Source organism: Haemaphysalis longicornis, unplaced genomic scaffold (genome assembly GCF_048455015.1).
Source record: "Haemaphysalis longicornis isolate Haplotype H1 unplaced genomic scaffold, Haemaphysalis longicornis Haplotype H1 scaffold_3, whole genome shotgun sequence".
In the NCBI taxonomy this organism is placed as follows: domain Eukaryota; kingdom Metazoa; phylum Arthropoda; class Arachnida; order Ixodida; family Ixodidae; genus Haemaphysalis; species Haemaphysalis longicornis.
This window is the reverse complement of record NW_027526335.1, coordinates 66072531-66099038: the sequence shown is the minus strand read 5'-3', so window position 1 is coordinate 66099038 and position 26508 is coordinate 66072531. Positions and strand designations below refer to the sequence as shown.

Below are 26508 nucleotides of genomic sequence, written 5' to 3'. Positions count from 1 at the left end.
CTATGGTACAGAGAACTAGAATACTTTGCGACACGTGAACCCTAGCGGCCGTCATAGAAAGTTGCTAAAAAAAACAGAAGAAAGTCCTATCGGAGGAGTTTCGTTTACGAAGCCCGCACTCTTGTTTCGTCGTATTGTTGATCGGAGATGGGAGGATTGGTGCGCGCAAACCGATCGGGCGAAATCTGAGAAGTATGCTGTGAGGGCCATGCGTCCAAATACATCGCACAAGTTGGCGCTGGAACTACTGGAAAAGCCAGGATGAAGTTTCCGACGTGCTGGAAAACAGCGGCAAACTTGAAGGTGGAGCGCCGCCGCTAAAGTTTGGTACGTGTTGATCCTGCACTTAAAGCATAATTTTATGATGGGTTAGCTGAAGAATCATGCGGGAGCTTCTTATTAAATCTGCAGCTGGCTCACGTAGTCATTTGATGCTTCTAAATGTGCACTTCGCGTGGGAGGCGTGCTCGAGACTACGCCGTGTAGTTTGTCGAAGTTCGTCGGATCTTAATTTGTGTGTGTGTGTGAAGCGTAGTCAGAAATTTCTTAAAAACTGGAGTTGGGAAATAATACAGTCCAACCTGGCTGAATTAATCATCAGTGCTGGAGCGTTAAGGAAACAATTGGTATATGTGCACACAAAAAACCAAGATAAGAACCAGGGGCGTGGAGGGTATACGAGCTAGTGGACCGATCAACGCAAAATTAATGTGCATGCGCGCGTAAAATTGTAAAAGCGCCTGACGAGATGGGGAGAGATATATAAAAATGGTGAGAAGAGGGAAAGGGGTACGTGGCCCTCCAGAGGGTCTTTGTCACCCTATACTAATTCCCTCCCCCTTCCCCACGACCCCCCGCCCCCCCCCCCTCCCCCCCGCGCCTCTAGCTTTTAGCGCCTAGATTATGAGTGGAAACTGATGTTCAAATAACTAAAGCTTTTTTTGGCTTTCACTATGAAATATTTATGTAATGACCACAGGATGCTTAATTATATTATGTTAATTTTATAATTGCCTACAGCCATGCAAACTGAAAGCATCAATTTATAGCGACCGCTATATATTCTCACGGGGCAATATAAATATGTACAAATTTTCCTTATACATTTGCACTTAGTCATTGTTTTGTTCGAGAACCGGATCGCAGCTTAGCACTCGAGCCCAGAAATTGTGCAATAACCGGCATTCTGGGAAAGCAAGCTGTCCACCTCTCAATGGCAACACATGGATGCACTATCCTCTCCTGCTCTTACTCATGGCAAGTTTGAACAGCTTATCTGGAGATAGCCAGATAAAACAGCTCGCCGCCGCCGCCGGCCACAGCTTTTGTGTACTCTAGTGCAGCATTGCTAGTCTGTGCGTTGGATTGGTGGTATGGGCTCCTGTGCGCGAGGGACTGAAAAGGGCAAGTGATCTGCCAAAAAGAGATCGGTAAGGTCCTCGCACCCTGCACCATTTTTTGTTTATCTCTTGCCTATATTTGCTCTTGCACCACATCGATTGATTTATCTTGAGTTGCAACATTTTTTGTGATGCCTCAAGAAATTAAGTGTTTTTCTTGCTTCAAACCAAATGGTTTTATGTTTTCGTAATGCGTGAAAGTGCATGCATGTCCGAATAAATTTATTGATGTGTTCCTTGGGAGGCAAGCTTTTAGGTATTGTAAAAAAGTCACAGATTTACTTAGTTCCACTGCAGGAATTAGGGCTTGTTTGAGGAACCCCTCTGAGTTCCCCCCTTTTTTAATTTATTTGGGAGCAAGGAGGCCTGTTTTTATTTGTATATTGCACTATGAAATACTTCTTCGTAGAGGATTTCTTTGAAAATTTAAGTTTTACGTAGCCATGACTCTGAAAGATAACTACCAGACAATATGATGTTTTCGAAGTTTGTCATCACTTCATTATTCATATAATTTTCTTGTGGCATGTTGCAACGTATGAACACACGAAAATAATGCGTGTGTTGTTGGCATGGGGCTTTCATACCTGCCGCCCTCTGGCAACAAGATTACATCAGCTTACTTACTAATTGCTGCGTATTCTAAATACCGGTAATGTGAGAGCAATCTTTCACCACTGCAAGGTCCCATTTTGGCTGTGGTAGAGCAGTTTGTGGCTCTGGCAAAGAGCCCGAGAATTCGTCTTTCATAGTGGTTATGGGACACGCATTGGTTCTCTGTGTGTGTGTGTGTGTTATATGCAATAGGTGATCAAATATATGAAATCATATAGCAAAATCAGCTAGATTAATTTATAATTACATGACATGAAACAGATGTGTGCAAAAGGGACAGAAAAGTGGGAAAGCAATTAAGTGACCCTATATGGATATATTGCAGTGTCGAGAATACAGACATATTACTTCCGGCTGCAGCAGTTGTTTAATAATGCAGAAAGTGCCACAACTGGAATAATGGGTATTGCCATCACGTACACACATTTTCCCACACCACGATTTTTGATGTATTTTTTGAATGATGAAATGCGATTGCAATGACTAAATGCAAATCTGGAAGCATTTGTTAAGCCCGTACATGGCTTTGAAAAAAACACAAACTTGCTTCCAGACATTACTGACCAGCTGCCTCACTGCCACAGTTGGCTTTGTTTGTTTTGACTGTAATCAGGTGCTTAGTTTTGGCACACAAGTGTAACCAAATGTTTCGTGCGGGCAAACGTGACAGCTGTTGTCACTTCTTAGTTGCAGAGGTCACGAGATTATTTTTGCAATCAACTACGAGTTGAAGCAGGCCATCTCTGCGTATATTTCCAGCACCCTCTTCAAGCTGACACAAACTCACACGCTCACTTGTGTTGTTCCCGCTCATTTGGTAGTCGTTTGGCACATGCTAGTCAGCACACACTTTGTGGTGCGCTGTTTTATTTTCGAAAAAAAAAACTTCAGGAAAATAAATAGCAGGGAGAAATGCCAGCTGCAATTATTTATTCCAAAACAAACACAGCATCCTTCATTTGTCATCGAAGAATTGCGGGACGAGGTGAAAGTTGTGATCTTGCAGTCAAAATAAACAGCTATTCAGTCTTTAGCGTCCCTTCAACAAATGTGCGGTTGACCTGTGAGAAGTGTGCAAGGAGAAACAGTGTAAGACAGCAACACTGATGAAAGAAGAAACCTAAAATTTACCCAAATGAATCAGGTTGATTAAAAATAAATAAAATCAGCATGGCCAACCCTTTGCAACGTGCACCTGTCCGTCCAAAAAATATGCTTGCTTATGAAATCACTGTCTTTTTTTTTTTTTTTAACTACTTCCTGTTCCCGTTTCGGTCAACCCTATTCATTAAGGTTCCTTTGACAATTTTTTTTTTCTCTCCGGGTCTCCACTGCAAACTCACTTCAGTATTAGTCACCGTTGAAAATGACAAAGAGAGAAAATGATACCGGACATGCTGATTAGAGTGATGCACCGTGAGTGAATAGAGGAACAAAAGAAAGGCGTCAGTATGAAGTAATTTCATGACACAATGCTCAATAAAATGTCTTCCATGTCCTGCGGAAGTCAAACGAAGAAACAGATAACATTAATGATAACAGCAACAGAAATATCAGAGCAGTGCACCTAAGAAACAAAGATGACTGTATTGCATTATGTTGATAAGGTGAAATACAGACAATTGGATTTCACTTAATAAAATTAGCGGCTAATCTAAATTGGTGCTCAAGCTTACATTTATAATGGCTCTGAATAAATCTCTCCAATTTACTTGAACTCAAAGGGACATGAAAGGTTATTGCAGTTGATGCAGTAATCACCACTGTGTGCAGTTCTATAATAGAGATGCCCATTTAATACTACTATAGCTGTGAACATGGTATCCTGTGCATGAAATTTTTGTTGCAACACACAGAAATGCAGTATACACTCATTAGTACATATCCGTTCGAGCAAATGTTCAGGCCAATACTACGTATCATGTAAAGCCATGATAAAGCCACAAAGTTAGTAGGGTTGTAAACGGTTTTAATCCACAGTACCTATTTTGTGTGCAGTATTACCTCCTGCTTGGTTTGATTCAGTAAAGTTTCTCTTTTATTTCTTTGCAACATAATTTTCACATCCTCTATCGGCCGTTTGTAATAACATCAAGATTTTCGGCATACATGTACGCATTGCATTCCTGTGCTTCCTCCTGCCTTGCCTTAAATTTGATGTAGGCATTTGGACTTAACCTTTCTCAATGGATTGAAAGATACCAGAAGGCATCAGCTGCGTTACAGCTGCAAAGTATTGAAGATGCATGGCGTCTGTTTTTTCTCTTAACTTGTGTGCTTTTAAAGCTCTCTTTGTATCACTTGCCTCCCCGTAGAAGTGGCCCGTGCTTCCCGTTGAAGTGAGCTTCTGGCCTAATTAACCATACTGAAAAACTTTCATGGTCCCTTTTCAAGTTTTGTCATGTTTAAAATTTTGAAGCAGAAGGTTGTAATTTGAGCATCTCTGAGGTAAAGTTCAAACACAGAGTCAAATACAGAGATTTCAATTTAAAAAGATACAATTAACGTAAGGGGAAAAAAAAAGTCGATTTGCATCACGTTACATGTTTGCAAATCAGTCACTTTGTAAAAAGAGGAAATTGCTTTGTATGGGCATATAGGTGTGAGTGCCTCTATCATCTTTATCATTAAGGTTCTATTGAAAAGCCTACTTTGACAGCACAACAATTGACAAAGCAAATATTGAACAACAACTACGTCAATGGGGTAAATTAGTTTGAATGGTACGCAAAGTTCATGAAACTATATGAATTCATGGAATATTATCGGAGCAGCCTGTTGCCATAAATAAAATAATATAGTCTCCAGCCTCATTAAGCATAAAAAGTGCAATTTAAGTGAACACAAATACATTATCGAGTCTCAGAGTCAGAAATTAGTTTTGTGTCTCGTACCGGTGTGTGAAATACACTTTGTTGATGATATTGAGTATGTGTACCATATAGATGAAATTTCAAGTACTACTTAGCAGCACTCACAAGTGTTAGCAAAAGTCTTCAAAAAAGCTTTAAAAATGTATGGTTAGTTTGTAGGCAGTTGTACTGCATACATGAAAAGTTCTCTTATCATGCTTTAGCTATACTACCAATACTTCATGTATAAACCCTGGCCTTCTTCCAGAGCCTCTCATGTGCCAGGTTAACTGATCAGTATCGTCGACTTTCCCATACATCAAACCTCTATCTATTGTGTTTTACCAGAACCTTCCATAATCTGAGTTAACCAATCAATGTCACATTCTTCATGCTTCCTTGCAACCATTCACCAACCTCAATCATCCCTTTTATGCGTCACTGTTGATTATTTTTTTAATGACTCAAGGCCAACTAATGGCAAAGAGTGCCACGTCCCTATGAGTTGGCATTCTCCCTCACCTGTCAGCCAATCAGCTGTCAGCCAGTCAGCCAATCAGCCAATCACCCTGTTTCTGCCTTTTATCCTTCCTGCCTTCTAAACTCCTCTCCAAGCTTCACTTTTTTGGCTTCACAAAAACTTTGCCGCGACAATATGTAACCTTGGACAACTATAGCCTAAAGCATTTCACATTAAAGTGACGTAGCTGCTGACATACAAGTGCCTCATAGGAATCTTGTGCCTCTAGTGGAATCTAGTGGAATCTTGGAATCTAGTGCCTCTAGGAATCTAGAAACTGAAAGAAACTATCGATAGTTTACTAAAAGTTAAGCAGTTAGTACTATTGCTGATCACCTAAGGCGGTATAATATGCTTCGCTTTGCAGACACTGCAAAGAGACTTACACTCTGGGACTCTTCCCAACCCAAACTGTGCGTGCAAGTAACATTTTGCACCCAATGCTTTGCTGCTAGTATTTGTGGTATGGGGCAGATAAGATACGCACAGGTCAGCATGCAAGTGCGTGCCTGATAACAACTTGCACTTGCTAGGAGTTGAATGCCACGTGAATTGCACTCACATGGCTGTGTTGTATTGTAACAGCACTCTTGCTTTACCCAGCACTAAAGTGAAAAGCTGGAAAAACTAAAAAAAAAAAAAAAAAAGGTTAGTGTGGGAAGTCTGAAAGTAAAGATAGGCATAGACAGTCTGTTGTGCAGCAATTTTTTAATGCAGTAGCATTTCTTTGACCCACAAACATGAAAGAAGCTTCCTCCCCTTCACATCACATTTTCCATTTACCCAATCCCACTTCATTTTCCTTCACCTCACCACTGCTCCCCCCGACCCCACCCACTTCTGCCAGCCTTTTACAGCGACGCTGTTTATGGCTAGGATACAGCGGATCATGTGCGACGATAAACTGAGCATAGGCTTACAATTTTGAGCATATGGAAAAAAATTATAGATGAATAAAAAGGTCACAGGGCTCCCAAATTGTGACATAAGGTTTGTATTGCCCCCAAAGATGTCTTCCCAGCAATGCTTGTGTGCATCGAGGTAAAGCCGACCTTAAGGAAACCCGTGTAAGCTTGTTGCACAGTGAAGCATGATCATCTACGGAGAGGAGTGTGGTTACTGCCCCACTTTATACCCCTGTCCACCGCCGCCGCCTCTTTCCAAAAGCGTGCGTATACTCCTCGCCACGTCTGGCATCTCTCCTACCCCATGACATTGTGGAAGGCTGCTTGCTGTTCGTCGGCCACATGTGTGGCTATGATGAAATGTTCATTGTCTCAACCCACCAACCATGTTTTCTTAGTCTGTGATGTAGAGATCCCGCCCCTGTCCTTATAATCCGACATAGCAAATCCGCAATATAGCTAAACCCCAACATAGCGAATCCTACCAAAGCACCAGTTTCATTGGACTTGTCTTTTTGCAGGGTGGAAAGGCTCTTTATTTTTTCTCACTCTTTTGTCCCTCCTCTATTTCCTTCTGTCTCTCTGTTCCACTCTTTCCTTTCCTATAAACAAAAACTGAAATGCTGGGATAGCATGTCGATGCTGCCAAAACTTGTATGCAACACATTGCAGCTGCTTGCCAGTATCAACAAGCTCAAAGCCCTATTTGGCGTCTTTTCTTTTTTTTTTTTTTTTTTTCTTGTTACAGTGACTCCCTGAGAAGGCGCCAATGGTTTTCTCCAAACACGTGGAATGGCGGACCACCCAGGTAACGGAATGCACGAACCACCGAGTGCTGAGGACAGCACTGTGCCATCATCGGCATCTGGAGGAGACGCAGAAGGACAGCCGTCCACAAATGCAGCCAGTGACCTGAGCAATCAGCAAAATGTTCTGCAAGAAAGTACCCCGCCGCTTCCAGACACATCAGACACCGATGCGACAGCGTTTTCTACTCCACAATCACAAGGTGAAAACAAAACGGAAGTCAAAGCTGACGAAGCTGGCCACGTGCACTCTCCTGCCGAAGTTCGACCGGAGAGACCCGCAAGCCCTGAAATAAGGGTTAATGGAGGGAAGTCGGCAGAGACCTCGGACCCACTCAGTTCATCCACCTCTCCGCAGCAGCCAGTGCCAGAAGTGGGTGCAAGCATGGCAGACAATGTAACAACAGCATTAGACGCGCCGTCTTCAGGGCCTCAAATGGGAGACGAAGTTCCCGTTGCAATGGAAGGACAGGCAGCTCCTGTAAGCCAGCCAGGTGCCCTGGAGCGTAGCCTGTCAGACACCGAGCTCTGTGCTTCAAACGCAGTGAAGGGCATCGATCTCGATGCCGTCTTCGCCAAGTCGCTAGACAGTCTTGCGGTGCCTGTTGGACAGGCTGCGGCAGAGAATGACATTGCGAAGCGGCCACACCATCACAAAGGAGCCATGATGCGGTCACGGACGGTGTCCGTTGTGTCCCTGATCGCTGATCGTAAGAAGGCGGCGAAATTCCGCCTCTCCAAGAGCCAGAAGCTGATCCTCTTCAGCCTTTGCTTGGTCAACTTTACGAGCTATATCAGCTACTCCGTGATAGCCCCATTCTACCCACAAGAGGCAAGTGTTGTTTGCTTTTTTTTTTCTTTTGTTCCCTGTCTTGCAGCTTGCAGTTGGTGTCGAATCTGCAGTGCGCCTGCAGACATGAACATTTAACGGACTCTTTATTGTCCCGGCCGTTATTATGAATAATTTACTCTTTTACTGGGGGTTTGAATGCTTTATCTGTCCCCTTTTCCTATTCTGTTTATGATTAACAGTGTATTTTAAAGGCAACTCTTTAAAGATTTGGCTGCATCTATGTAAACTTCATTTGTTGAATAAAACAACCCCTAAGCATCACAACCCCTAAGTGAACATAGCATCGCAATAAAGACACATTTTGTGAAAATTGAAGGAAAAGAACTGCTCTAACACAAGCCTGCTACAGCACTGCATCATTCATACACATGCCAGAATGGAAGCATGGAGGTGCAGATTTTAGGTGTTAGTTCTAACACAGTTAAAGCTTGTTAATTCAAACATGACGGTTGGAAATATCTTTGAATAAAGGATGGTTTAAATCATAAGGAGTCACCCTAATTTTGTATAGATGACTGAACCGAAGTGCCAACTTGGAGTATTTGCAAGTTTGAATTTAAGCTCGAGGTTTGTCATTGCAGTTATAAGCTATGCAGAAGTGATTGAATGCACGTGTTTTTAAGCTGCACTTAGTGCCACGTGTCTTGCAGTAATTTCTGTTTGGAGCTGATATTTGCAGTTGCGCAGCAAAAGTTAATCGTTGCTCATCCAGAATGGACCTTTTTCCAGTACCGATCCTCCTAGCGGCCGCCACGCCGAACTAAAATTGGCAGCAATGCACGCCCACAAAGTCAAGCTTTCGTAGAACTCGTCCACAAAAAATACCCTGGTACTGTATAGCCCCTTCCGCACAAACCGGTCACCCGGGCCTTTTACGGGAATGTCGCGGCAGCAGGCGTCGTTTCCGTGACTAATTTGCAGTGGTCGAAGCGCCCCTTTTTCTTTACTTTTTTTCATTTCTGTTACTCCCGCTCTGGCTTGCATGTGATTCCAGCGTGGTCAGCCTCAAATGTCTTTGTCCCTTTCCATAGAAAGCCCTTTTTGTGTGCACTTACGAACCCACTTCAAGCTGTTGAAAGAGAAAAAATAAAAACGCGCAGCACTGGACAGCATAGCCTCTCCCCAAACAGAAAGCTGGGGGGCGCCCTTTTGTTTATTTTGCCGGAGGCGCCTGCCAAGAATGGCGGACCGGCAGCCCGCGCATGAGCAGATCGCTACTGGAAAAAGGTCAATTTCTTCGGAAGGCCAATCACATTTTGGATTCCGTACTTTCAGGCAGCTCTCAAGGGAATGCGGGAAGCAGTGTCTGGATTTGTCTTCAGCGTTTATGCTCTCACCATGATGATTTTCGCACCCATTTTCGGCAAGCTGGTGAGTCAAATTTTTCCATCAAAGGAGCAACAGAACCTAACCAATCATTTTTGCTCCGAGTTGACAGTCATTTATTCTAAGTTTAAATCTCCACTCCTATTAACTCTGGCTGACTCATTTTCTGTCATTTTGTTCTCTGCAACCTTCAATAAGTGTTTCCATCTTTGTAAGTTGGCTCAAGTCTTCATTGCCCATCTGAAGGGAAGAAAAAAAAAAACATGCTTGATGTAATTTAATGTGTAACGAGTTAACTATGGCTGCCTTATATTAAACTTTACTTGCGCTAAACACTTTTCCTTCCTCATCCTTGTCAAACATTGCCTTCACTCTTTGCAGGTCCCCATATTGGGCGCAAGGTTTATATTCTTCAGTGGCATTTTGTTTGCTGGAGGAGCAAATATCCTATTCGGGTATCTATTCTTTTCAATTTTATCGGGCAGGATGACTTGAAGGGACCACGAAGATGAAGCGTGCAATTAAGTTTGGATCATAATAACAGTGATGGCAATTTTAACACAAACTTCAAAAACTTAAGTGATGTCAATAATAATAAAAAGAGATGAAGTGGTGGCAATTCACCAACCACTTTCTCGCCCAACCCTTACAATGCTACAGACTTGTTTAAGTGATTGTCGGCCGCCAACCAAAGCCATCACCAAGAACCATGGCCATGCGATTGTAATAATGCCTCTAGTTCTGTTTGATTTTACCACTTGACTGCTAACTTACATGCTAACGCACTCATAACTCTCTTTTTAGCATTTTCCATATTATGACGTCGTTTAGTGAGAAACGCTAAAATTTTTAATACTTCATATCTTTGTTTGGTAAAGACGTCCATCACTAAGGGCAGCAATACAGCTGAGGGAGTTACCAAGCTGTTTCAAATAAAACAAGGCTGTATTTTGTCGTCTTCATGGTACCTTTAAGCTGCTTCTCTTTTAGCAATGCTAGTTATATAGTAGCAGTTACAGTAGTGCTAGTAGTTTTAGTAGCATCTGCAGTGGTGCTGGAGGAACAACTGATAGCAGCCCTGTGTACATGTTATGAATAATGTTGGGTGACTTCCACACTGATTACAGTAGAACCTCGTTGAAACGGATTTTAAAAAAAGACGCGAGGCAGAAATGGACTATCCGGGAAAACGTACTCTCCGGGAAGAACTGTACTATGGGGAATTTTTAGTGCTCACAATTGAGAGCGTAGTAACCGGGAAATTGTATGAACCGGGAACGTATCGTCAGGGTTTTACTATGGTACAGTAGAAGTTTGCTCATTATGATTTCAATTTTTTTAATGAATACTGCATGGCCAATTGGTTATTTTAACAGGACCGAAATGGCATTAGTAAGCTCCGGTAATCACACTCGTTGTGATGGCAGTAGTTCTTGTAACAGTGTGCTGTAGTATTGAGGCATTAAAGGTATACACTGAAGTGCAAAAGACAAGTTGGTCTATATCAGCAGATCACAGTGTCGTGAATACAAATATACCACTCACAGCAGCAGTAGTTTCTTAATAATTCAGAAAATTCCAAAAACGAGGTTCTGCCACCTTCACGTACTACATTTCATGGCATCACAAATCTTGAAGGAAGAAGTGCGGTATCAGTGAACCTTGCCGAATCATTTGTTTGGAACAAACACTGAGGCAATTAAGACATTTAAATGTAAAATAAATGTAATCGGAAACTTTTGCTTGTCACATTCTTTTAAGAGATACAGCTAGCACGCATTATAAAATAGAATGGCTCAGCCCAGGCGGTATGCTTGTTCCAGTTTCGATTTCACTTAAATATTTGGCCTTGCGTACAAGTGCAGTCAGAACATGCATGCATGTGGGTGGACACGAGAGCCGACTGTACCTACTTACTACTAGGACATACTATATATGCAACATTCAGTAGCAAAGTCATATGTTAATGGCGAAACCGGCTTGAATCGAGACAACTGTTCAAGAAGTTGCATGAGTATTCTCAACAGCTGCCCCCAGGCAGCAGCATGTTCTTTAGAAGTTTACCTACTTACTACTAGGACATACTATATATGCAACAGCCAGTAGCAAAGTCATATGTTAATGGCGAAACCGGCTTGAATCGAGACAACTGTTCAAGAAGTTGCATGAGTATTCTCAACAGCTGCCCCCAGGTAGCAGCATGTGCTTTAGAAGTTGCGCCGGGATCAAGCTCTGCCTTGCAACTCTGCCTGGGTGCCATCATACCAAGATGGCATTGAAAAACAACCCCCTTCTGATTGGCTTCCATGAAAGTGAAAGCCAGTGAGAACACATTGAAAAAGATGGTGACAATTAAGTAAAATTTTAAAAATTGCCCCAGCTCGTTGTCGACACTTTGCGAATTGCTTTTCAATGCCACAAAAAAGTAGAAGGAAAACGAGGCACCGTTGGCTCTTCAACAAAAGCTAAAAGAGCTACGAAATGTACAGTCTTTCATTTAATACAAAATGTTATTCAGCCTTTGAGAGAATAGTAGCACTACAATGTTATATTAATACCAAAGACGAATCAACAATAACATACATAGCAATGTTACTTGCTGAAGGTGTATGGTGAAAACGTGCTCCTCGTACAAGTTTCCCCCTCACGCAGCTTGCTCGACATGGTTGATGACACCACTCTCTTCACATCGTTATCGTTTGTTGTACGAATTCTGGAAGCCATTGGAGCAGCAGGTTTCTCTACTGCATCGTATGCAATAGTCCTCCACATCTACCCCGACCAGATCAGCACTGTCTTTGTGAGTATATTGTGTCTTGCTAAAACGGTCCTACAGTTTATGTCAGTGTTTTTGCTTCTTGGCAGTGTTTCACTCCCTACATACAGTTTGCTACAGCACAATACCCTCTTCACGCAAATCCAAGACGGCCACAACTGTAAGAACACCTTCCTCCCCCTAATTACCAATGAATTTGGAAAAAAATCTTTTTTTTTCACATTTATTGCAAAAAACAAGTGCAGCGACCATCACTCGTGTCGCTGCTGCCTCCAACTTCTTTGTCGCTATCTTCCCACAACATGTCATCCTCCGTTCCATCAAGGTCATTAGAAACACCGCATTTCTTGAAAGCGCAGACGACCACATCATCCAGAACAATGCGGCACGAGTCGAAGATCCACCAAGTGAGCTGGGATAGTGATACTCACATCAACCTCCCAGCAGGCATCAGTGCGTGTCCCTCTTGCTCCACTTGCAGTAACACTGTCCTTCACAATGTCCTTCACAGGCTTGTTCAGGTATGCATCTAGCAGTTGCAGTTGTGCAAGGACATCCCTCCCAGGATGACCATAGTCGCATTGGCCCAGGAAGGCCTAGGAAGTCGCATTGGTTGTCTGCTATAAAAGCCTTGTTAGCATCAACAGTGTGCCCCTTGAACGCATTCACAAACAGCACCGAACGTGACCTCAGCAGGGCTACAGGACGTCAAAACCAAACAGTGTGGAGGCGGTCATTGAACATGTCCGCAGTCATCCACCCTTTTTCATTACGGCGGATGATTAAATCAGAAAAATTTCCTCTTTATTTTTGCAATGTGCTCCGGTTGAAGATAATTTACAAGGGAAGCCTTCTACCGTCCACAGTACAAGCCAGCATTACGGTTACCTGTTGCTGCTCATTTCCTGTGGTGCTAACTTTCACGTCTTTAGAGCCAACATTTTGGACAGTGTAGTAAACCGGCACGTCAAAATGCTTCGGCGTTTGATCAACATTGGCTATTTGTCCAAGGCCGTAGCCGCGTTGGTGTTGCAGCGCGATGATTCAACACTGAGATGACACTGACAATTCTCTTTGAAGTCTTCCAGAAACCTTTGACACACTGAAGCCTGGCAGTGCAGCAAGAACCATGAGCGGATCATAAAACGCTTTGCCCAGCCTTTGCTTGCTTCGAAAATTGTGTGACTAATCCCATGCTCATGGGCCAATCCCTGGCTTTCATCTGAATCGTCTTGACGGTGACGGGGACACATCTGTTGCTGACCTTATTCACACACTGAGCCAAATCTTCCTCGAGTTGTGCATGGCGCCCGTATTGGGTTCCCATAACGACTTTCTGCGAACTTGAACACACTGATCACCTTCTGGCATTTCCTGGCTGCCTGTTGTGCACATTCACCTCTGAAACGCCAAAGTGCCTGGCTGTTGCCAGGTTGCTCCCAGTCTCGTTCACAAAAGCGATTTTTTTTTTTTTTTTTGCTTGAACAGTGCTGTATAATGGCGCCTGGTTTCCCTCATCACGAAGCAAGGAAGCACAAGTTCATGCATAACTCGCGCCTCTCACATCAACATCCGCAAACAAAGGAGGCGAGAACAAAGCAATCGATGTGGCACACAGATTCTTATGCTAGCACTCATTTTCCAGCACGTGACATCATTTCGGACCAATCACTTGAAGACACTCCGCTTCTCTCTTTGACTCTTTCCTCTCTCTCCTTTCTTCACGTCCAGAGCGGAAGAAGGGCAGCAAAAAAGTGAAAGTGAATGACAGAACAGTGGCTGGAACCCAGTCAGGCGGGTTCATGGGCGACCTTGAGGGGATTTCAGGAGACCATGGCTAATCTCAAGGGGGGCCCACTAGAAGGGCGCGCGCAATCGAGACCGGCTGTTTGGCGACACTAGATATGCCAGGCTACCGCCATAGCCACTTGTGCACTTCTCGTGTAAGCTTTCATCTTTCGTTGCGCGGACTGGTCTTCTCTCTTGAACCTGATTTCAGATGGCCCTGAACCTAAGGCGACCCCCCAAACTGTGCGCCATATTTTTGGGAAAAAAAAAAACAAAAAAAAAATGTTGTCTTACATTTGCGTGAATACGGTATGTTTACCTGTTTTCTTGGAATGGCTGTCTAGCATTACAGCTTAATAAAAGACAGACACTTATTTCTTCTGGGTAACCCTGATGTGCACGTTTACCTTCACCTTCGGGCTACGAAAAGTTTGAACCAAACTCACAAGAATACTTGTTGCTGTGCTGTAAAGCTCCTCAGTGACTGTTGGTCTGTCGTATACTCTGCCCCTTTTAGGGGATTATCGAGACGTGCGTTGGTGTTGGAATGAGCATCGGTCCTGCAATAGGTGGTGCCCTTTACAGTGTAAGTGTTTTTTCAACATTTTTACTCAGTTAATATTTTGGCACTGCATAAAGAGTGCATCTGAAACACTTACACTTTTCCTAGAGGGCCATTAAAGTTGAAATAAAGTTGCCTATATCAGTAGATTGAAGTGCCAAGAAATACGAATAGTACTACACAACTCGTGGCAGTAGCAGTTACTTAAACGAGGTCTTTTGAACATTGATCTTGTTGTGCAGACGTTTATGGTCACTGCTTAATTCCTGCTTCTTCCCTCAGGTTGGTGGATTTGGACTCCCATTTTACATACTGGGCTCTTGTGTGTTGCTGACGTTTCCAGTGTGCTGGTATGTCATGAGAGGGATTCAAGGTAATCACTGCCACAGGTTTCTGAAGCTGTGCACTTTCACTGTGTTTATTTCATTCTCAGTCATTTCATTCATTCTCATGCTGACCAACTCAATTGGATGTTTGCGGACTGTGAAATTGAAACTCATTTTGTTTAACTAAGAAATCATGTAATTTTGTGGTGATAATGCAATTAAGGTGCTACAGGGCAATAACATTGTGGAAATCAGTGTAAATTGGAGGCAAATGCTAGAATTTTTAATCTCAAAACATTTGTGAACAAATTGCACCCACTGTATTCTCAGATGGCGCTGGGGGTTCAGGTAAGCTCGTGTCACTTATTTATAGAGTCACCTTCACTGTGCAGGCAAAACAGAGCTCATGGCTATGCTGTTGCACAGCATGCGCTTATTTATTGCACGCAAAAATGCCCTGCTAGGTTTAACCAGTTTTGATTAGCAATTCCAAACTTCAGCTTCTTCACGACAGTGTCGAGTCATCGCACAGACTGCTGCCCCACTAAGTCACGGGGCCCTTGCCACATCGTATTGTTGCGCAACAGGCCGTAGTTTAAATCTTCCCCTCTAAATTCTAATTCCTCAGCACTGGCAGTAATGTTTCCCAACAAAAAAACTTCAACGAGGCATGATCTTCCCAGTCTATCCATAAATAAAGCTGCAGTCTTCACGGTTCCCCAACGGTGCATTCTCCCTCCCTCGCCCTTTCTAACTTTCAATTACATTTTGAAACTGTCCGAGTTCCCAATGTCAAGGCACTACTCAGGGTGTGGTGAATTTTATGAAGTTGTTCCCACTCTTGCAATACGTGGGCCAGTGACTGCCCCCCAAGTAGGACTGTCCTGCTGCAGGTTAGCCCTGTTCAGTACTCTTGTGACAGTGCGTAAATATTTCCTTTTGCCCATTTACAGTGCAAGCTGTGGTGACACGGAAGGAGTCGTATTTCACCCTCCTCAGAGTGCCTCAAGTGATCGTTGTCTCCGTAATCCTGGTCATTGGGTCGCAGTCGCAAGGCTTTGTCGAACCAACGCTAGAGCCCCACATGCGGAAGGTAAGCCAACCCTGTTGACTGCTCAGCATGGTGCTCCTGTTTCATGAATGCTGCACAGCCTCAGCTCGCTTTCAACATGGTTGGCTGAAAGACGTGCACTTGTCTTAAAAATCAAGAAATCTTTGTGAGCTCGCGTTTCGCAATCGCATTTCACAGCTGCCTTTTCTTGCACTTATTTCTTTTCTGACTGAGAATTAGAAGTGGGCACAAGGCAGTTATTATTTCTGCTCAAAAGTGCAACCTTTAGAACCATAGACTGAACAGCTTGAGACACTAGCAGTTTGGCACTGTAGTGTATCTACCTTTCTTTTCATGTCCGTGTCGTGTTGCGCTGTGAATTCGAGACTAGTATTGCACTCTAGCAGCTCTTTATTAGTGCTACAGAAGCATCTTTCATTAAATGCATTGGTGGTTGAGGTAAACTGCATTTATTTCGTGGGCAGACACATTTTGGTGTCAGGGGGGCAGGGAAGGAGGGTTGGGAAGGAAGGGTAGCAAGGGAAGCTTTATAAGATGCATATGTGTTACTTTTCCTGTCGTTGTTGGGAGGGCAGGAATCAGTGTTTTCACAGAGTTAATGGAAGTTTTAGGAAAAAGAAAACTGTTCCTTATATCTTTTTTTCTTGTATTTTTTAGCATACATCCTTCTTTCGTACAGATTAAACTAAAAGGCAAATTTAAAGAGCAACATGGCAAAAACTTCTGCAAATCAGATGCTCCAATTCGCTCGAAGTTCCACCATCTTTGTAAGCGGCAGAATGGTGACGCCAGCACAATTGTGGCGGGCCTCTGCGCTTCACACGTGCTTCTCAGTCAAGCCCATCTGATCCATTAGTGACACTTTGGACTTTGTGAGCATGTAAGAGAAGAAGCTGGCAACGTTCCAGGATGAGCTGGCCATGAATGGCTGATGTGTGCAGGTGCTGTTATCTACGAAGTCAGAACTTAAACGCTACTTGTTACTGGCACAATGAGCATGACACGTGGTAACTGCGATATTGCTGTCCTAGCGATTCTCAACAAATGCAAGAGCCCACTTACCCTGCTCAGCAACTATCTCTGCTACTAACACATTGCATTTCTGCCGCTGTCAAAAATAGCAGCAATTCATAAAAAGTGGCAGAAAAAAGAGGAATTCAGTGGAAGCGTCTGAGAATGTTTCATGATACATGAGAAAGCGGTGCTCGTTGCACGTGAGTATCCCTCAAAGGCTTGTAATATTCTTTGTCTATCTGAACACATCCTTCATCTGCACCTTGAAAAAAGTGCACGCCACGGCCGCCAAGGCACTTTTCAATAATTAAGAAGTCTCCTAATTTATGGCTAATTTCAGGAAGTTAATAATTTAGGGTGTCCCTGAAATTGTAGTGCAATATCTTTCTTTTCAAAAATTTCTTTACAGGAGTTTGGTGTGAACACGAGCATAGTTGGCAGCTTTTTCCTAGTCATGTCGGCCATATTTTCCATATGCTCTCCGCTTGTCGGGTTCCTCTGCATGAAAACAGTAAGTTGTGCCTTCAAACAACTTTTTTTAACTATCTGTGTGGCTCATTGTTGACTCGAGTTTATGAAAACTAGCTGTGTGGCTCATTTTTGGCTCAATTTTATGAAAGCAAAGGGCATAAACAAGGACTGGGTGAAACTGGAAGAAGAGAACGAAACATAATGTCGCAACAAACAATTTTGTTTTAAATTCTTCACTTTTTTTTTTTTTAAGTTGTGAAAGGAAGTTTCAAAGCAACTGACTCAGTCTCCGGTTTTATCCTTGGCAACCATGAGAGGCACCTGTAGAGTAGCAAAAGCCACTGCATGCTCTTATAAAAAATAATAGAAATAAAAGAAGCACCTTCAAAATATGAAGCAATTTGTGCCACAGACATCTACAAAATGAAATTGTACAGAACTGTATGAAATGGTATGCCTTTTTCTGCGGTTTGCCATTTTTTTTAAAGCCCCAGCATCACTTCGCTTCAGTTGTGAAGGAAAGACAGAAAAATGGAAACATGAAAGTCGCAGATGAACAAAGTTACTGTCGTAATGCGAAGCTCCGTTGGTTCGCCATGCGGGCATTGAGAAGGAGTTGGTGCCTTGTATTAAAGGGCTAGCACCTCGAGTTAAAGGAAGTAACATCCTATTTGGACTACAACTAGATTTAGTAGATAAAAAATGTACGCTTTTTTTTTAGCACTTTTGCAGATACATAGTGCTGCCTGCTCCGGAAGTAACTATTATTCCGGATAGTTACAAAGAGGCTAAACAAGATGGGCGCAACCACACTAGGAAGTCTCTTAGGGACACAAACAGCGCTCCCTCATCAGAGAAGGATCTGGCCACCCTAGTGTAGTAGCTGGCCCCCACTTACCATGACTGACCAACTCAACTCTCGGCCCTCAGTCCGCAGCACCTGAGAGCACCCGACCACGGCAGCGATCAGGCCAGTGATACAGCAGAGGGTGACGAGAATCTCCGGGTCCAGACAGGCCACCTTTGGAACTTGATCCTGGCAATGTTCAATGTGCGAACCCTGTCTAGTGACAGAAGCCTAGCTGTACTATTAGAGGAGGTCTTGGACATTAAGTGGGATAATATTAGGTTAAGCGAAATTAGAACAACAGGAGAAGGCGTCATGAAACTGACTAGAGGACATATACTGTGCTCACAAGGACATCAAGAAAAGAGAGAGCATGGGGTGGGTGGGATTCTTAATCCATTGAAAAATGTCAAGGAATTCTTTGGCATTAACAAAAGCAACACAGTAGTGGTGATCAAGCTAAACAAGTGATACAGACTTAAGATGGTACAAGTGTAGGTACGTGTCTAGAAGAAGGGGAAGGCCAATAACTCGATAGAGAGGTGAAATAAGGAAATTCGGAGGCAAAGAATGGACTCGACTAGCACAGGACAGGAGCGGTTGGAGGTCGATAGGAGAGGCTTCATTCTGCAGTGGACCCTACTAGGCTTATGTTGATGATGATGGTCATGATTATTATTCATGATTAGATATCAGTGAGATGATGATGATGATTTTTTTTCTTGCTTCACTTTAGCTAAATATTGGCTTATCAGCAGGCCTTTCATACAGTGCTTGAATGTTTGCAGAGATGTACACTGCGCATTGCTATCACCACCCAAGCTTCAAAAGAATGCTAGTTTATGCACAACAAATCTTACTCATACCTTATGTTGTCATTATGCTGCATGTGCCGGTTGGAATTTCAGACATTGTTGTAACTGATCTGCTATTTCACACACATATGCCTGTTTATGCCACACCAAATACGGCTAAAAGAACTGCACTGTAATACACAGCTACAAACCTGAACATGACCTAAACAACAAGGGGCAAATTATTCTGCCCCTAGAAACACCTGTTTGAATGAAAAAGAAATCAACACTCAAAATTGAAACTATGACATTTATGGTGCACCGAGTGTACCGTTCGAAGATTACTTTACTTGCATGCTTCAGAAGGGAATAAGAGGAAAGGAGCAAACTGACTACCTTTCCTTATTTTTGCACCCAGGACCAGCGAATTCCCATCATGATTGTGGGCCTAATTATAATGTCGGCAGCTCAACTATTTATGGGGCCTGCACCATTTTTGGGATTACCAAGGTGAGCCGCATGTTGGAATTTTACACAGTAGCCTCTTCCCTTTAATTGAGAGCAAAACATTTCTCCCGTGGGCCATTTATAGCATGCCATGCTGGTAGACCTTTGAGCATAGCTGTTTGCCTGCTGGCTTCTGATCCAGCAGTTACTTTCTGCTAACAGCTAGTAATCACAGCTTAGCAGCAAAGTGAGTTAGGTCGCACGTACTATCGCAGCCATTTTAGTGTGGGTATCTTCGCATATAAAACTGCCCTTTCATAGTGTAACCAACTCATATCAGTTTGTGTGAGTGGGTTCGAGGTGATAAGTACTTGAGCCCGTAAAAACAAACGTGGAACTTGTATAGTTATTGCTGAGTATTTACGACATGAAGAAAATTTATGCCAGCTGAATGGTAATAAAGTGCCTATGTTCTTGAAGAGTGCAGCCTAAGTTTACATGGCTAGTTCTGATGGCACATGTTGACATCCCCATATGCCACGCCATATCAAGGACGAGGTCTGCTCTCACCACGCCTCTTGGTTCCCACTTCAACACCCTGTTCCCTGAGTGGTGCTCGAGAATAGAGGTTGAAATACAATGATGCGAGAGTGAGCTATAAAATCACTTAATAAGGCATGGAGTATTTACAAACTGCAATTAAACTGTATCACTCAGAACTTTTTCTACAGAACAAATCTTAGTTTAAATCCCTGACTAGAACACCAAGTCTCAGTTGAACAAGTTCTAGTATGATGAAGGGACATTTTTTTGGAAAAATCAGGACGTATGCTGTGCTGCTTATATAATGAATAATAGGAACCCTCTCGTTTACTTTTGAACTAGAAACTAGGCTATGTGCATACAGCATACCTATGCACTGATACAGCATACACGCCACTTCAATAAAGCCTGTCACCGGTCATCTACTGTAGTAAGACTAAAACAAATCTGTGGCAATTTTAGATGTTCCCAATAACATTTCGCACAAAGACTTAAGTAATTTCACTGTTTCATTACAAGAAGCTGCTCTTGCAGGCTACAGTTTAGCGCAGTTTGAGAAATGTAGGCTGGAAGTATTTGCGTTTATGACCAAAGCACATGGGGTCTTCATACACTGTGCAACCATGGCACCGAGTTAATTTTTCTTATAACTCTGCACTACACTATGCAACATGCCATGTCACTCCAATTATGACTTGCATGCATGGCATATAGTAGATGTTATCCTGTCACTGTTTTGACTGCAAAAGCATTTCGCTATGCTATGCTCCAACATTGTGTGTGCATATTTATGCTATTCCAGCAACCTGTGGGCCACCCTGGCCACCGTGAGTGTCCTGGGAGCCTCCTTTGCCTTTGCCTATGTGCCCACAATGGAGAGCATGATACGGGCAGCTGTGTGAGTGCCACAGTTGACCTTGCCTTGTTTGCATCGAGTGAATCCATGCCACCTTTAAAACCAGGGGCTGCTTCTGTATAACTGGGAGAGAACACGTGTTCAGCTCGGACCCTGACGACCAGCTTTGGCTGGTGCAGGGAGCCCAAGAAGCCGGCCAGTCTCAAGGGGTACTCTTCCCCAAGGCTAACTGCTTTGTAGTGACGTTTATTCCTCCTTCTCCTCTGTATAGCCTTCAGTGTCACTTTGTAGCTGCTTGTAAGGATACAGCAAGGTAGGGTACATAGCTACAGCAGGTAGGTAAAGATACACATGCACGCAGTTTCTGTAATGGTGTGCATAAGGATCAGCCGGAGAAGCTAACATCTACTGATAGTCATCCAGTCTGCAAGACAAAATTTTGTGACACTTGGCGAAACCATTGAGCGAGGCTTTACAGATACGTGCCACTAGCCAATGACATAATTTTTCTTTTCAGAGCAATTTCTATTCTAATCACCGGGTGCTCCTGACTCAGCTAGCATATCATTTATGTTCTATGCTTCCAGAATGCAAATTATTCTCCATCTCCCTCTCGTTTTCTTGGTTCACTTGTTTTGTTCGGATAAAATGTAACCCAGGTAAAACTGATTTGCTGAAGGTAAGGCCGGGTTCAGACTGTTGTCGCAACTGTTGTAATAACTTTAAAGAATTAAGTCATTTCACGTCTCAGCCAACCGAACTACGTGACGCACTGTTTTCTTACGTCCATAGATCACGATATGGCTTTTGCGTCGGTAGTCTGAACATAGCCTAAGTATATTTTTTTTCCTTCAAATCCTGTCCCAGCACTGGTGGCATGACTGAAGACATTGGGACGTACGCACTTGTGTCGGGGTGGTGGAATTCCATGTACTCACTGGGGTAAGTAAGTCTTTTGTCTCTTCTTGAAAGAACTGGCTCAGCATTTTTAGATATTCCTTGTGTATGACTCCATGTGCAGGAGTTTAAAAATGCAGACCTTAATTTTTCAAAGCAATAATGCTAATGTTTTTAAACTATGCACTTTGGATGTGGCTATAAGCCGATAAAATGATGCGCTAGCTTATAACTAATATATAACTGATATTTGACCTTCTTATAACTGATATTTGACCTTCTTGTGAATGCGAGACATATACTGTGATGGCTGTTTGATACACCAGCCCCCGCTACAGCCTAAAGCATGACCCTGCTGGCTGCTTTGCGATTGCAGTGAAGTGATTGGCCCATCAGCGGGGGGTGTGCTCCTGGACATCATCGGCTTTCCCTGGGCCAGCACAGTCGTGGCCGCAGGATCTCTGCTCACTGTAAGATTACCTACCAATTTATGTGCATTTGTACACGTTGTTGTTGTTGTTGTTGTTGTTGATCCTGATAATTAATGGCGCATACCCAATCAGGGGATCGGCCAAACAACAGAGGATTGTAAAAATGAATGGTACTCTTATCAATTCACGACATGCCTAGGAAGGATAATTTAGATCAGTTGGTTTTGAGAAGAAGAAAAAAAAAAAAACTGGAAAATTAAAGCGAGGATGACCAATCTCAATCATAAAGAGAATCGTTTAGAATTTTCAATGTAGCGCAGGAGAGCAGTGCATACATCCCGGCGGCAAAACCCCGTTTCGGATGCCCCGAACGATAGCATAGCCGCCCCTGTTAGTGATATCCCCAAACTGCCAAGCGGCACCTCTAGGGACTGACGTCTCAGTCGGGAAAAACGTCGGCATGTCAACAGGTAGTGTTCGACAGACTCGTCTTCGTTGCAATAGCTGCACAGAGCTGTTGGCGCCAGACGAGACCTGTGCAAGTACCTATTTAACTGGGGTACTCGACAACGTAAGGCTGTGATAACCACCTCTAAGTTGCGTGAAGGGCACCATTCAGGTTTCCATGAGAATTTAAGATGATTAAATTCACTTAATGACAGTAAAACCGATTCTTGCTGTTCTCTGAGTTTCAGCATCCAACGGTATCTAGCTGCTGTTATTAAAGGTGTCGGCTCTACGACGTCTACTACAGGACCAGAAAGTGCTATCCTTGCTAGAGAGTCGGCTGTCTCGTTGAATGTGATCCCCGCATGACCAGGAACCCAAAGAAGGTTAATTTCAGTGAAGTGAGGTGGCAGGAGTGACCGAAACGTCCGCAGAAGAGGAGTGTCTTTAGGGGAAGAAAGGGCTAAGCATACAGAAAAAGAATCAGAAATTATGATTGGAGATGTAATTGATACATCCAGCTTTCGTAGCGCCAGGACAATTGCCAGGAATTCCGCGAAGAATATCGGGATAAAATCAACCAGACGAACCGAAAAGGACCAGTTAAGGGAAAGGGAAAATATTCCTATACCGGATTTTTCTTCTCGTTGAGAGGCATCTGTATATATTATAGCACCTGGCTGCATGGAGGCCAAATAACCTTCGAGAAGACGATTGAGCAGTCGGGCTGGTAAAAGTTTGGCATTTTTGGGGAAAATGTTCTGGAAATTGATAGAAAGAGGAGAACTCCTTTCTCTATATGGAATAACCTGATTTATTGCTACACCCAACGGAGAAAGGAGGCTTTGTACCAAAGTGCTTTGTGGACATGAGGACCTGGGCCATTGGTGCACCATAAACGCACCTGGTTCTGCAATAAAGATAAACTGCTCCCTGTTCACCTCAGAGCTATAAGCTCTCAGAAAAGTTTCAACAGTCAGTGTCCGGAACCTATTAAGCAGAGGAGGAACGCGCGCTTCCAAGTAGACTACTGCATTTGCTGCATTCTTAGGCAACCCTAAGCAGCAGCGAAGAGCCTGGCGCTCCAGAATAACCAGACGATGAAGCTTATATGCCGCGGACCCAGCGAATAACACGCACCCAAACTCTAAAATGGGGCGAACGTACATCCTGTATATCATAAGAAGGGTCTCTCTGCGCATTCCCTTCTTTCTATGACTGAGACGTCTTAACATCCCAACAGACACGTCCGTCGCATTCTTTTTCTTCTGTTTTACATCTGGCCTTTGTGAAGTGGACAAAAGACTGCATCCTTTTCCGCAAATATTCTCTCTTGAAATAGCACTTAAATGCTGACAGCACTTTAACAGCAAATACAAAATGTTTCGAGGATTTGTCAGTGGCTAAATCAAAGTACTGAAAGTTGTTTATATACCCACGTAGATTCCACCTGCTGTTCCTTGTTACGCATGTTTTTGCAAGGTTGGTGCACGCTGGGGCTGAGCGTCAAGCAATGAGTGGGGGCCACGCGCCCCCGGTGTGCAAGCAGCCACGAACGCCACGAGCGTGGAATTAAACGGGGCCCCAGTTTTTGGGTGCACGGCATAGCGTTCTGACGTGTCTCGGCTCGTCTCTCTGTCGCGTTCCCGACAATTCCATTCTACAGCACGCTGCTTCCCTGCACAGTTTCTTGTGCGGAGTAAATAATGCATATTTTACAAGGAGTAGCAAATGTTCTGATGATATGATTATTGTCTAAGTAAATCTGCAACTTACAATATTTCGTCACATGCCAGAGCTTTGTGCATTTCCAAATACCTTTGATGTGGAACAAGCATTTGTCTAAGTAAATCTGCAACTTACAATATTTCGTCACATGCCAGAGCTTTGTGCATTTCCAAATACCTTTGATGTGGAACAAGCATGAATTTATCAAAGCAATTCAGCCATTTCACCACGATTCAGTGAATGTAAAAATAGGGAGGTCATCTTATTGTTTTTAACAGAAAAATGGGCACCTTTGCAAACATGCTGCATTGTGTGTCCATAGAAAAATAATACAGAAAAGAATAATTTGTCCCAGTGTTGATCTGCCCCTTGTATAAATTCAATGTGAACATGCATAAAAAGGCATGCTTGAAACTGTGGCCTAAACGGGAAGCCTAGCCAGTCACTTGTGCTTGCACCTCATCAAAAATGTATCCAAAAGTAAAAATGATGGTTTTAGTACAAACTAAACCAATTTGAATTGAAATGTGTTCCGTCTCAACAAGCGACAATGCAGTGACAGGCAGGGTGAAATCGATAGGTGCAACAACTTCTTGATGCACAACACAAGCTCATAATACCTCTGTCTGCTGATCTAATCAATAAAATTTAAAATGCATTGATGGCGTCTGTTTTTAAAATGCAAACAGTTTCTGTTCTTTTCGAAGCATGCGGTTTCTAAATTCACTAAATCTCAACTTTTATTTCTCTCCAAAATGCATTTAATTTAATCAATTCAGTGATTACACAAAGCTTTTGTGCTCAAATGCCTCCTTTATGGCACGAACCCAGTTATGCTTGATCAAACTATAGCCTCAGTTTACAGTGCAAATAAAGGAGAACTGCGAGTTGGGCTTGTTGGTATAGGTCCATGATGGGGACAGCGCAAAACAGCGCTTAGTCCCGTGGTCTTTCTTGTCCAAGTTTTGCTTTGCGCTGTCCCCATCATGAGCAAATAAAGGCCCCACTTTTGTAACACTTGAGTTGATTCAACCTGCCTGAAATGGCAAAATCAGTACAACAAATATACAGCTCTGTATATATCCCGAAATGCTAGCACACTTGGACAGCACAGTACTAGCATGCATGGGCAGCCAAGGAAATCATCGAGGCTGAAGCCCGCATGCCACTGCCAAAGCATGCGCGATTCTCCTCACATGCCCGCCTCCCTGGCGTTCTCGCTCCAGGCCCTCATGGCGACACTGTACTGGTGTTGCGCATCGCGCGTTGAGCCAGAGTCCTACTGGCACCGTGGGGCGGCGTCGTCTTCGGACAGCAGCGACGACGACAGCGACAGCGCCGTCTCCGAACCTGCTGGAGAGACGACTGCCCTACTCGGCAAAAAGAGGAAGGACTTCCACTACAGCTCTCTCTAGCCACTTGTAAATGCTCGCCTCACCTGCAGCTGCGTTAGCAGCACAGACAGTGTAAACCTGTTGTTTTGGGAAGGTGGGGATATGCAAAGCAACACACTTGCTCTTAAATTTGTGCCGCATAGGGAGTTATTACTGAGGATGGCTAAAAGCAGAACACTGCACGTAGGGCACTGAGATAACGCATCGTACTTTTCATCAGTTGTTACTGTAATCACATTGTAGCATTAGCGATAGACAACCTTTGCGTGTACCAGTATGCTTCTTAAACAGTTTATCACCTTGTGTTTTTATATGCGTGTTTTGCCACCTTTTGTCATAGGTCATCACAAGCTTTCTGCATAAGCTAAGCTTTTGAGGCCACCGACTAAATACTTTTTACGCGGTAAATAAAGGCCTTATCAATCTCCACTGCCTATGCTTTTACAGACAAGCATAATCTTGTAAGCTCTTTTCTCAAGAAAAGAGTTTGCAAGATGACATCAAACTTTTAGAGTTAAACATTAAACAAAACTAGCAGTTACTAACAGAGCTTGTATGGTGACTTGCATTGAAAAGAATAGTTGTATTTAGTGGCAATGCAGCGCCCATGCATGTTTGTTTTCTCTGAGGTATTTCCGAGTAGGCAGATCATTGGGGGATTTATGTTGACATGCCTCGAGTAGTTTAGTTTAGTTGCAGTGTTATACTCTATCCTAACGTGTTATTCTGTGAGCCAGATTTTATGAACAGTTGTTTTGTCTTATATAGTGTGCAATTTGTGCTAAAGTCATTCTGTGCGCTGTCCAGTCATTTACAATAAAGATGTGCAGTATTTTAA

At 43.3% G+C, this 26508-nt stretch overlaps 1 protein-coding gene across 2 annotated transcripts; it reads left to right on the top strand.

Annotated features, from left to right (window-relative positions):
• The first annotated feature begins 85 nt into the window (after nt 1–85).
• Nucleotides 86–26508, top strand: LOC144174547 (MFS-type transporter SLC18B1-like). Of its 2 annotated transcripts, none has more exons than XM_077703302.1 (14): nt 86–327; nt 7041–7934; nt 9231–9322; nt 9659–9732; nt 11930–12077; nt 14359–14427; nt 14686–14776; nt 15683–15822; nt 17225–17326; nt 19346–19437; nt 20720–20815; nt 21641–21715; nt 22047–22140; nt 25503–26508. In XM_077703302.1, exons 2-14 carry the CDS (start codon nt 7085–7087, stop codon nt 25689–25691), a joined length of 2112 nt encoding a protein of 703 aa, XP_077559428.1. In that variant the 5' UTR covers nt 86–327; nt 7041–7084; the 3' UTR covers nt 25692–26508. The 2 variants fall into 2 exon arrangements, with proteins under 2 accessions (XP_077559428.1, XP_077559429.1); XM_077703303.1 differs by lacking the exon at nt 86–327 and adding an exon at nt 1271–1430.